Source organism: Antechinus flavipes, chromosome 2 (assembly GCF_016432865.1).
Source record: "Antechinus flavipes isolate AdamAnt ecotype Samford, QLD, Australia chromosome 2, AdamAnt_v2, whole genome shotgun sequence".
NCBI lineage: Eukaryota > Metazoa > Chordata > Mammalia > Dasyuromorphia > Dasyuridae > Antechinus > Antechinus flavipes.
Genome location: NC_067399.1, coordinates 192,554,977 through 192,566,988, shown reverse-complemented (window position 1 = coordinate 192,566,988; position 12,012 = coordinate 192,554,977). Strand labels below are relative to the sequence as shown.

Sequence of the window (12,012 nt, the reverse complement as noted above, 5' to 3'; positions counted from 1 at the left end):
GAGATAGGAAGAATTGTTCAGAAGAATTGTCCAAACCCAGCCAGCATTCATGCATCGAGAGGAGACTATGCCCCTTTTGTCTTCCAATAAATAAAATGGTGTATAGGTCATGTGATTTTATTTCATGTATGGGCATACTTATGAAAACTATAGAACTATTTGAAAGAATACATTTTAATAGGTATTAGCAAATTTCCTAAATAAGATCAATTCATCCATTGATTCAAGGCCATTATCATCTCTCCTGATAATGTGTTCTTTGAAAAATCTCATGACTTGCCTATTACAGGACTTAGAAAAATCACTAATATCTTCTAAATAGTTGTTACTTTACTTTTAACACTTGTGTCTTTGCATCAATTCAATGTTTACAATTATTCACTAATGCAAAAAAATATTTTACTTAATAAGAGACGGGCATGGGGGAGAGAAGTTCAATAGAAATGCTTTAGTGATATGCATAAGAGAGATATAAATGAAACAGTTGATTTTAAAATACAAAAATTTCAAGTTATTATTGTGGTATAAACTATAAATGATGACAGTAAAGTACATGATGATTGAGACAAAGTTTACCAAACAAATGTCACTTGCAAAAATTCTAGTACCCACAAAGTAAAAATTAAAAGATAGATGCATTTATCAAACAATATCTGAAAATCTACTTTCTTACAATTTAAAAGGATCAATAGCAAATGGGATTAAAATGAATAAATTAAGAGAAAAGAAGACAAAAATCACCAACTCATATTATACTCTATTAGGAAGAGATGATAGAAGGAAAATAGTATGAATCCTGAACCACAATATACAAATATGACCTAACCTCAAAGGTCATAAAAGAATTTAAATTTAATCTTCTACAATTTTAACATCCAAACTATAAAAAAAAAAATCTGGCTTCTTAGTAACCTTGGCAATTGGTTTTCACCAACTGGCAAGAGATCTATAAAATGGACTTTGAAAAAACTCTACTCTTATATCTGAAACATTTACAAAGAAAGATTTAATGTTGGGAAATTTTTCAAAAGTAACTCCATTTCTTTTATGAAATTTAATGTTAAGTTTTTGACCAAATGCCTGTTTTGGTCTTTACTAGGCTAGTATTACAGAGAAGCCAATAAGATTATAAAGATCCATTGCCCCTCTTAAAACTGAATACATGTACAACATTACCAAATTATTCCTCCAGTTTCACAATAAAGACCAAGAAGTCAGAACAAGTGATTACTGTAGTGACTTCTGAAATACTTTTGATTGCTTAAAGTATTTATCAGAATTCCCATATTTTTGTCACATACTTACACTGCCTTCTGAAAGTGCAATTCATTTTCAGCAAGAGGCTAAATTGGTATGATAAGATGAGTCTCTTAACCTCAAGAGAATAAACTTCAACAAAAGTAAATTTACAGCTTTCAGTACATTCAGCAGCAATACTCAATACAGGGGAAATACTGCTGAAGTGTTTTGAATGACCTTATACTTTTTAGTCAATGAGTGGAAAGGAAATTGGTCATTGACAATGCTAGATGGAGAGGGGGAAGATGTTCTCTAAAAAGGTCATGCTCCATCACTATTTCGTCAATATTTCTTTAAGCAGCTATCTAACATATAAAACACACACCAAAAAAAAAAAATGTGCCAAGCCAAATGTAGGTTTGGAATATTCTGTATTTCTTTATAGAATAGAACCCATTTATTATGTCACTCATTGTTATACTAGTTTCATCTATACAAGGGGTAAAATGTGTCATTCCAAAACAATCAGTTGCCCAGAATCAAAGTCTAATATCTGTGGTCTTGAACTTGGCCACAAGTAGTGTTTCAATTTATGTCACATTGTCAGTTAACCACATTTCTCTTAAATCAGTGAAATGCGTTCATTTGACACTTGTTGTCACTTTTAGATCCCTCAAGAACAGAAAAAAAAGAAAGCAAGTGTCCAACCCCCGGCTGTGATGGAACTGGCCACGTAACGGGGCTTTATCCTCATCATCGCAGTTTATCCGGATGTCCTCACAAAGATAGGGTTCCTCCAGAGAGTAAGTCCATGTTTCACGGATACCAAGTGTGAATAAAAGCTCTTACAGATCTGTCTTTTGCCATCCTTCTTTTTATCTTTTCTTCATCCTCATCTCACGTCACAGTGCAACCTCGTTTATCTGGTTCCCTACCTATCTAGACCTCCAAATCATCCAGACTGTCTGGATTGTGCAAGTGATTATTGTAGATCTCCTCTAATGGGACTTAGCATTCTCCACCATGGTGTTATCTGTCAGCTGAGAGACAACCTAATGCATGAGCTTTTTAGTCTTGTCTCTTTGATTTGAGATCCTCTCCAACCCCATGTGCATATAGGAAGAGGGCCTTGAGACATTTCTCTGGGTTACTTGGATTTTTGTAGATGATCCTAGTCAGTGCTTATATATGAGGTTGTACTGTATTTTCATTTGTAATGTCTATTCCATATGATACTTATTACATCATTTCTACCACAGTATAAATTTAAGTCAGAAATTTTAAAAAACGCATTTAAGGCAGGCATTATGCTAACCTCTGGGGATAGAAATACAAAAATGAAGACTATCCCTGTCCTCAAGAAGGTTAAAATAGTACATGTAAGGGAGTGGTGGCCAGGAATATATGTTTTGGTCTTTGTTTTTTTATTTAAGAGATTAATGAATTAAGTTTGAATCATGTGGAACAAATCTCAAGAAAAATATTATATCTAACAATATTTAATGGTGGTAATGTCCAACTTCTCCCCTTTCTTACATGGAAAGTGCCTGCCCAATTTTAAAACATTTAAAATGAATTGTTTAAGAAGAGTTAACCTGCTTTCACAGCTTCAGAATTGGCTCTAGAAAATAGAGGGCTTGACTTTGAGCCTAAGTTGGCAATATTTCTACATGAAAGTATGAGACACTGTCATTTCCCTGGCATACCAATCTTTGCCACTGTTTATAGCAGGGACGGAGGGTGAAGGAATCTAGAACTAGCTTCTAAATGTGGTGTGTTGTACCTCTACCCTCTTTTTTTTAAGTGACTTTCAGGATATGTCCCATTAAAACAGAGAAGGCACAAGTGGTACTAAAGAATTAAAGATCAGAGGGAAAACTGCAAACTCCAGTGTGCTCCCTTGTCAGTGTTTAAGAACTGAAAATGCAGGTTTAGCTCCAGTATTGTACTGAAAGTTTTGGCTCGTGTTCCTTGTAAACATTTTAGAAGAAAATGTGCATGACAGTAGAATTTCATTTTTGAATATTTGTCATTCCTGTGATTACTAAAAATGTTAGTGAATAAATAGTTCTTGATGTATCCAACTTGTGAAATATACTTTAAGAATGCCCCTGAATGGAGAAGATATTGGGACTTAAGTGTTAGGACACTTGTGGTCAAATCCTAACACCTCTATGTGATAGCTGTGTGACCTTAGGTAAATCACCTACTCTGGAACCCTGGATCACCTTTTATAAAATGAGGGGATTGGACTACATGCTAACTAAGGTTTCTTCCAGATCTCATTCTTTGAGCAGCACTTAGCATATGCTAGAAGAGTAGAAAAGTTATTTTAAGGGGCTTAAAATAGGAGGCAATGGATGGGAATGAAAACGGGAATTAGGGTCAATCACTTTTCTGATCCTGGCTCTGTTTCTAACTAGATTAGACATCTTGATCAAGTCACACAAGGGTTTCTAGACTATTTAAATGGTTTCCAAAGTTCCTTGCAAATTCAGAATTTTATGATTCTAGAGAAAAATTAATCTATCCATACTATTCCTTGAGGACATGCATTTTTTGTTTGCCTTTAAGGTAAAAGATAAAATCAACAAGTAGTAGATAGATGTTGGCCTCGAAGACAGAGATCTGCTTTAAAATATTACCTCTAACATAAACTATTTGTGTGACTATGACCAACTCACCAAACTTTTCAATATTCCAGATAACTCTCTAAAACTAAGTTGCAAGAAAGGTGTTGATCTGCATTATGAATGGATGGATGGATGGATGGATGGATGAAAAGGCATTTATTAAGCACTAAAATCCCAATACTGTGCTAAGTACTAAGGCGGGGACTGAAAAAATTAGACTCATCCCTTTCAATGAGTTCTTATACTCTAATTGAGGGAAACAATCAATAAAAGAAAGCTAGAAAAAGGAGTTTCCTCAGGAGGACTTTTCTAAACTAATTAAATCACAGGTCCAGTTCCTGTTCCCTAATATAAAAGATAAGTTGCTGACTGAACCTCAAAAAAGTCACTACACATTAGAGTTTCATGAGAAAATACTAAGTACAGTAAACTTTGAACTCTGTCATGGCATAATAGCTCAATATTATATGAATTTAGTTTATTCTACCACAGGTCAAGTGATATCACATGAAATCTAACTATCAGTAACCAAAAGACCGGCATATCATTAGTCCAAAAAATGTATCTTAATCCTATCCTATCCTGTCCAATTCTAGGCAGCTTTATGAATGTATTCTAATGCTATTTATCTTGGGTCACTAATTTAAATATATATAATATAATATAATCATTGCTAAGCACTTGTGAATACATGGTTCTTCATAAAATATAAATAACAGTGGAAGCCCTTTCTGGGAGTGATTTGCCATCCTTTTCCACTTCTAAGCAGGCTTGCTTCATATATTTCACCAAAAGGAGATATGTATCGCTGTTGTGATTCTTTTGGAATTCCCTCCAAATCACTTCAAGGCACACAATATGAAATGGGAAGATGATTGTAATTATAGGATAATTTAGTCCAGTAAGTCATAGCAAAGCTTTATGGTGCTAGTCAGGTTTGTAAATGTAGATACCTAAGCACAGTTTTTTACTCAAAAGAAGGGCTTCAGAATATTATTCTGTATTTTTAAGTGTCCTGGCTTTTGAAGCCAACTACTAAGAAGCATGGAGTCAAAAGCCTGGACCAAATCCCACTTCTCTGTCACCACGGGCTAATTGTTAAAGTCCATGAGCCTCAGTTTCCTCATCTGTAAAGTCAAGATTAATGATATCAATAGTACCTACCTCACAGGGTTGTTGTGAGGCTCAAATGAAATAATGTATGTAAATTGCTTTGCAAACCTTAAATTGCTACAGAAACATTACTTTTTTTAAACATCCAATGAGGCCAATTCACAAAGTGAAATTCCTGTGTTCTTTGCCCTCACCAAATTGCACCCCAACCTGTGCTTTAACAAAAGAGTTTTGTTCATAATAAGAAATATGTAAAAGTGTAGACAGATCCATATAAATCCATCTTCACCAAGCAAACCACTTAACAGAATGCCCTACTGACAGTGAATTAGGAATATTATTTTCCTATAAGAAAAACAACATATTATCATCAGTAAAGTTCTTGCTTGTTAATTTTACATGATGAAATGATTGTTCACCTAATTTGTCTAGCTTCTCATAGTAATATTTTAGGAACAATATAAGAGTTAATTCTAAAAAGTCATTATTATAAATTGGTTTGATTTATACAATAAGGTCTGCTCTTCCTGTCCCTTCCCCCATTTCCCAACTATGTAATATTCTGAGATTGAAAATGTACAGATGTTCAAGAAATATCACTAATCTACATGCTATTCTGTGGCTAATCAATATTCAGTACTAATGTATGGAAAATATATCAGTAGTCCCTTGCTTCATTGTGACACTAGAGACAAATTAATTATTACATTCTCTATCCTTCATAACTCTCCTCGTGCTCCTGTGCTCTGCATGCCAATTAGAATGAGATCAGAAATTCTCTCTTTCTTCCCTTCCTGTGTTTTTCTGACCATGCCCATCACCAAAATTTGAAGGAATGTCTTTTGTAAACTAACCCAGCCTCTTGTGATACTGATTACATATTCTTGCATTCTTAGTGTTTCTATGTTTTAATACTCGGCTGTTTTCTCTACCTCTTCTTGTCAAGTTCTTGCCATGCATGAAAATGTTCTCAAGTGTCCTACACCAGGCTGCACAGGGCGCGGGCACGTAAATAGCAACAGGAACTCTCACCGAAGGTAAGAAAAGCACTCTGGGACTTGATGAGAGATAAAATCTTCTCAATGGCAGCATTCCTAGTGAACCCTTCCAAGGGTATGTGCTTCCTAAGGCACTTCTCTATCTTACAGAAGGTGACAGATGGTCTTTGGTGTGCTGTTTATAAAGAATTAAGAGTATGTTCACATATTGCATGTGGAAGACAAATGCATATGTTCCCCCTTTTTTGCAGGTTGGGTTGAGTTGTCTGTATCCTTTCCTCAGGTTCCATCTGATAGCTCAGATCCAATTATCTTACGAGGATAATTCAGATTCTTTTCCACTGGATTAATTCCTTTGCATTTATCCACTTTGGAAGATATCTGATACTTTTTACTTCACTCCCTCTGCACAGTGAAATTTTTCTGAACTTTCCCTCACAGGACTCAGCTTTGTTAACTTACTACTTGGAATTCATTAATGAAAACCTGAGTTTTGAGGAATGCACTGTTCATTCCAAAGAATGAAATGAAACTGATGCCAGAACCTGTACCTGAGGAGCTGTTATATGAATAATTACCTCTACAATCAAAACTGTCCCAATATATCCCCATCTTTTCTACTATAGTTAACCAGTGTTACAACCCCTGGGGTACTGTTTTATCTAAACTATGTATCATCTGCAGAAGAGAATATAAGTCCTCACAAATAGCTGGTGCTTAATAAATGTTACTTGTATTGAACTGTTGTCTTGTCTTAAACAGCTTGGTGTGATGAGATCAATGGTTTAGGTGTTGTCTTTAGCACTACTGTCAAAACTAAAGTGCTCAGCCTCTGATATAAAGCTAATAAGAGAAGTAAAGAATTTCTGGTTAGTGGACAGTTGTCATATTTAAGACCTAAATTTCCAGTTTCTAAAAAAAATTAATATAAAATAAAATACATAAAAGTCATACCAAACATGATGTATTCTTCCTTAGATGATTCAGAAAATATTTCATTATCCTCAGAAACTCAGAATCACTATCCTATAAATGTATAGAAATGCTGATTCTTTCAGAGTTCAGTTAATGAATGCCAGAAAGACCAGCATCTTTTGCTGTAGCCCTATTTCAAAACAAAACAAAAAAAAAAACTTAACATTTTTCTACTACACAAATTCTCTTTTTTTTGGGTCCTAGCCAGTCTTACTGTATATCATTAAAACCTTCCTAAAAACCATTCCACATAAACTGTCTTTATATCAGAGAATGAGCAGAACTTAGAAGAATTTCCTGTTAATGGATATTCCTAGATTTCCCTGATAACACACAGGATTATGGGCTTTGCATAAATGAAGAGTGTTGCTAAAAGTTTCACTTTGTTTCATTTTTATTTACCTGTCTGCATTACTTGGGTTATGTGGCCTGAGTCTACCACACCAGAACCCAGACTATTAAAGATTTGCCAGGATAAATATTTGTGAAGCAGAAATCTGGAGAGACAGATAAAGTATAATGAAAAGAATATACCATTTGACTATAAAGCTACTTCAAACCCAGCTACTTCATTTGCTACCTGTGTGATCTTGAACAAGATCCTGATCATAAATGAAAAAGTTGGATTGGACCATGCCTTAAGTCCTTGCCAGATTCTCCTCCTGTGATCCCATATCAATGTTCAGCTCTTGTGCATAGTTCTTGAATTTAAAGTTCAGATAATAAGATTGACAATATCTTTTACCTCATATTTGTATAGCATGATAACATAGTTTAAAAGTTATAGCATATAAATAACCCAAGTACCAAAATGTCACACAGAATGAGCTCAAATGAACAGGACCCATTTTAAGACCCCCAGTGTCAGTTATGCAAACAAAGTGCCTCAAAATATCAGAGTTTGGTAGCAATTGAATGTCAATCTGATATCTTCTCACCACTTTTATTTCCATTCACGTGGAGATCACTAAAGAGATCTGACCAGAAAGGCATGCAACAGACTATGAGGACAAGCAAAAGAATTGTTTCTAGTACCAGCTGACAGTTTTATAATTTCAACTAAGAGCTCCATCTGCTGGTACCAGGTCATTTGTTTCCACACTTGGGAAACTTGGAAATTTGTCCCTAAAGAGTTCCTGTTATGTTCTTATTTCCAAATTTGTTGAGTATCACAGAACAGAAATGGAATTTAGACTTCCAATTTATCTACATCTCATGTTATCTCAATTGGGGAAAAAAAATTTGAACAGTTCCAATTCAGATGCATTCAGGTTATCAGTGCCCTCCAATAATATTTACTCATTAAATGTTCACACATGTGAGCAGCATCAGTCTTGTAGATAAGAAACAAAATCATCAGAGTTAACCATTTCACTAATAAATGAGCAAGCAAGAAAATATAACCTACCTCCTCAAGTCAAGTAGAGAGAAGAGCATTTTTAAACACCTTATTTCACCTTTCCAGTCAGCATCTTGTGGGGCTGGCTAAGGAAAAGATGGAAGGTGGTAATTGGACAGGTATATTGTAAGATTGTTTTGAGACAAAACAATTAAATTCCCTTTTCTAATTGCAGCCTCTCTGGATGCCCTATTGCTGCAGCAGAAAAACTGGCGAAAGCTCAAGAAAAACACCAGAGCTGTGATGTGTCAAAATCCAACCAGGCGTCAGATCGAGTTTTAAGGTATTATATTTTCCCAAAGATAGACGTGGGGTTTAAAACAAGGATTCCCCTAAATCACTAAAAAAAAGTTGTTCCTAAGAAATTAGTTCTCTAAGGTACTGTTTGAGATCATTTATCAATGAAAAAGAGTCAATGAAGCAGTTTGGGATAATAGAAAAATCTTTGGAGCTAGAATCAGAGTGCCCAGAGATTGATGAAATTTGGGTTCTTTAAGGAGACAGATAATCAAGGGTGAGTCACTGAGCCTCAATTTCTTAAAGCACAGCTCTGATTGATCATATTTAATGTCCCATGCTCAAAAATTCTACTAGGTGCCTATTGTCTCTAGGATAAAATACAAATAAAATACAACTTCTGTTTAATATTTAAAGGCCCTCGCAATTTGGTTCCAGTTTACTTTTTCTGGGCTTATTAAACATTTCTCCCCTTAATACATTCTCCATTCTGTCCAAGCCCACCTACCTCTTGTTTTTCAAACATAACAATCTATCTCCCTTCTCCATACCTTTGTACAAGCTGTTCCTTTTGTCTGAAAAATATACTTCATTTTCACTTCTCTTTGACATATTTCAAAAGGATATTGATCTTGAGTTCTTCTTTCTTGTATGAGGACTTTCCTGATCCCATCAGATGTTGGTGGCATCCCAGTCCCTTTCTCTCCCTGCAAAATACAGTGTATTTTAATTACTTATATGTGTAGACATTGTCTGTCCTGAAATATTAATTTCCTTGAGAGAAAGGTCTGTTTCATTTTTTAATTTTTCAATCAATAATACCTACCAAAATATATAACACAGATTAAACACTAAATGTTTTTTACTTCATTAATTGATCTGGAAAATGATAATAATAATGCTTCTACCATTTATCATAGAAAATTCTAGAGAAAAATGATCCCATAATTAAAAAGAGATATATAGAACTATATTATTAATGTTGGCATAATAGAAAAAATAAGGACCCCCAACTAGGTTGTAGTCTCAACTCTGCTATCAGCAAATATATGACTTTAATCAAGTTTCTTCATTTCTCTAGGCCATGGTTTTCTTATGGGGTCAAATTAGATGAATTTTAAAGATTCTTCCAGACTATAGTCTCTAAATTGCCTAAAACTTTATAAATATTAGAAGAATGCTTTAAAATTATTCCCAAACTACATTTTCTTTAAATATTTTTATAAAGTTGTTTTCTATCCAAACTAAGGATGTTAATGCTTTTCAAACAATGGTGAATTGTCCTACTATAATGATCTTCTGTTTACCCAGGACTTTTTCATACAAATGCTTTCATTCTTGCTTGCCATCTCTTTTGATCCCTCAAATTTCCCTGTGAGGTAAATGGAAGATAAATGTTACTATCATATTTTGACAGCTTAAAGTTGCCACAGCACAGAAATGTGAAGAGCTTCCCTAAGGTCACAAAACAGGTTACAGTGATGAGGTATCTAGATTCACTAGATCCTACCTTTGCAGAGTCTAGGCAAATGAGATGATTGTCAGTAGCAGCTGAGCAGTTGAAATAAAACTTCAAAGTTCAACGTAGGTAGACATTTGTCTAGTTTCCTGGAATCTTCTCTCCCCTGCCCACAGGTACCCAGTAAATTATCTATAACTGTCTTTGAATCCTCAACTCTTAACAAATTTCATTTTTATCTTTGAATTTTCAGCTCCTAACACAATGCCTAGCATACTAGGCAATTAATAAATTCATGCATTCATTTATTAACTTGTTATACTATCCTCTGGCAAGTCTAAAGACTTCTGCCCTATGTACCAATATTAACCTTTTCCTCCCTCACAACTCAACTTATCTCAGTGCAGGGATTTTTGAGCTAGGTGTTAAGAATGAAAGACATTATTTAAAAAAAAAATTACACTGATATGTAATCTAACAGGCCAACCTTGTCTAAGAGATTTTGAATTTCAAAAAAGATTTTTGATGATAAGAAAATGAAGTTGGCAATGTGAGTGAAAGAAATTTTGAGCAGAATTGCAGAATCTCATGCTTGGAAGGGAACACAGTGGTTACTTTGGTGACATAGTGAATAAATAGTGTGTTGAGCCTAGAGTCAGAAAAGCCTGGGAAGTTCAAATCCATCCTCAGACACTTATTAGCTGTGTGACATTGGACAAATCACTTAGATCTTATTTCCCTCATTTTCCTTAAGTATAAAATGAGAATAATAATAGCAACTACCTACCAAAGATGTTGTGGTGAAGAATAAATGAGTTAGTATTTGGCAAACACTTAAAACAGTACTATCTTGCACATAAAAGATACTATATGTTAGCTATTATTACTATTGTTATTATCTACTCCAAACTATACCTACAATCCTCTACACCACAGCTGTGCTTGAAGAGTTATGGTAAAAGAGAACCCCTACCTCTTGTTAGCCCCTTCAGACTTCATGTAGCACTATTCCCTGAGTCCCAAATCAGAACAAATATAATCCTTCCTCAATTTAGCAGGCATGCCTTAAAATCCTTTAACACAGTTCTATTTCCCCTAATTGTTCTCTTCTGCAGGCTCAACATTTCTAGTTCCTTCAGCACAAACTCAAATAAGCATAAATTCAAGGCCTTTTATCCTTCTGATTTACCCTCCTTACAGTTAAGATGTTCAGCTCATCATTTTCATGCACAGAAATGACGAGCATTGAACAAAATAGTTTTGATGTGATTCTACCAGAGTATATTAGGAATATCACTCCCTTTGCTGTTGGACACTATGGAATTCAAGATCTAATTAGCTGTCTTGGCTACAGACTCAAATTGAGCTGATGGTCTATTGGGACACCCAATTTTTTTTTAAATTATGAAGTACTGTCTTGGCTTCTCCAAGTTCCAATCCTATGATCTTATGATTCTAGTCTTTTAAAGGACCTCTTTTGATAAATTTAAACTTCCAATAATTATATCATTTAATAAAATAACTTCTTATTGAATAAAGTCCTCTTCAGTTAACATAGCTCATATGATTATAACTGCTTTCCTTAAAACAACTATTTAAAGTGAATAATTCAGGCAATTATAATAATAGCTAATGCATAGCACTTTAAGGTTTGCAAAGCACCTTACAAATATTGTCTCATTTTATCCTCACAATAAACCTATGAGGTACATATTGTTAATCTCATTTTTTACAGATAAGAAAACTGAGGCAAAGAGGTTAAATTACCTGCTGAGGTTCACACAACTATTTGAAGTCAGATTTGAAACCAGGTTTTCCTGGTTCTAAATGCAGGACCTAACTGTATTATCTATAGTTTATAGATGAAGAAACTGAGATTAAGCAACTGGCCCACAGTCATATCCCTATCACCAGAGACTTGACCCAAATCCAGGTATTCAGGCTTTAAAACCAGGACTT

At 34.6% G+C, this 12,012-nt stretch overlaps 1 protein-coding gene across 12 annotated transcripts in view; it reads left to right on the top strand.

The window, feature by feature from the left end:
* The window catches only part of MYT1L (myelin transcription factor 1 like), a 692,774-nt gene that overhangs the window by 520,764 nt on the left and 159,998 nt on the right, over nucleotides 1-12,012 (top strand). For 11 of the 12 annotated variants that reach the window (XM_051976033.1, XM_051976034.1, XM_051976036.1 and 8 more), the window contains 3 exons: nucleotides 1,908-2,042; nucleotides 5,932-6,022; nucleotides 8,533-8,640. In XM_051976033.1, coding sequence (XP_051831993.1) covers nucleotides 1,908-2,042; nucleotides 5,932-6,022; nucleotides 8,533-8,640 — 334 coding nt within the window. The remainder of the gene's footprint in view (nucleotides 1-1,907; nucleotides 2,043-5,931; nucleotides 6,023-8,532; nucleotides 8,641-12,012) is intronic. The other variant, XM_051976041.1, reaches the window with a different exon arrangement.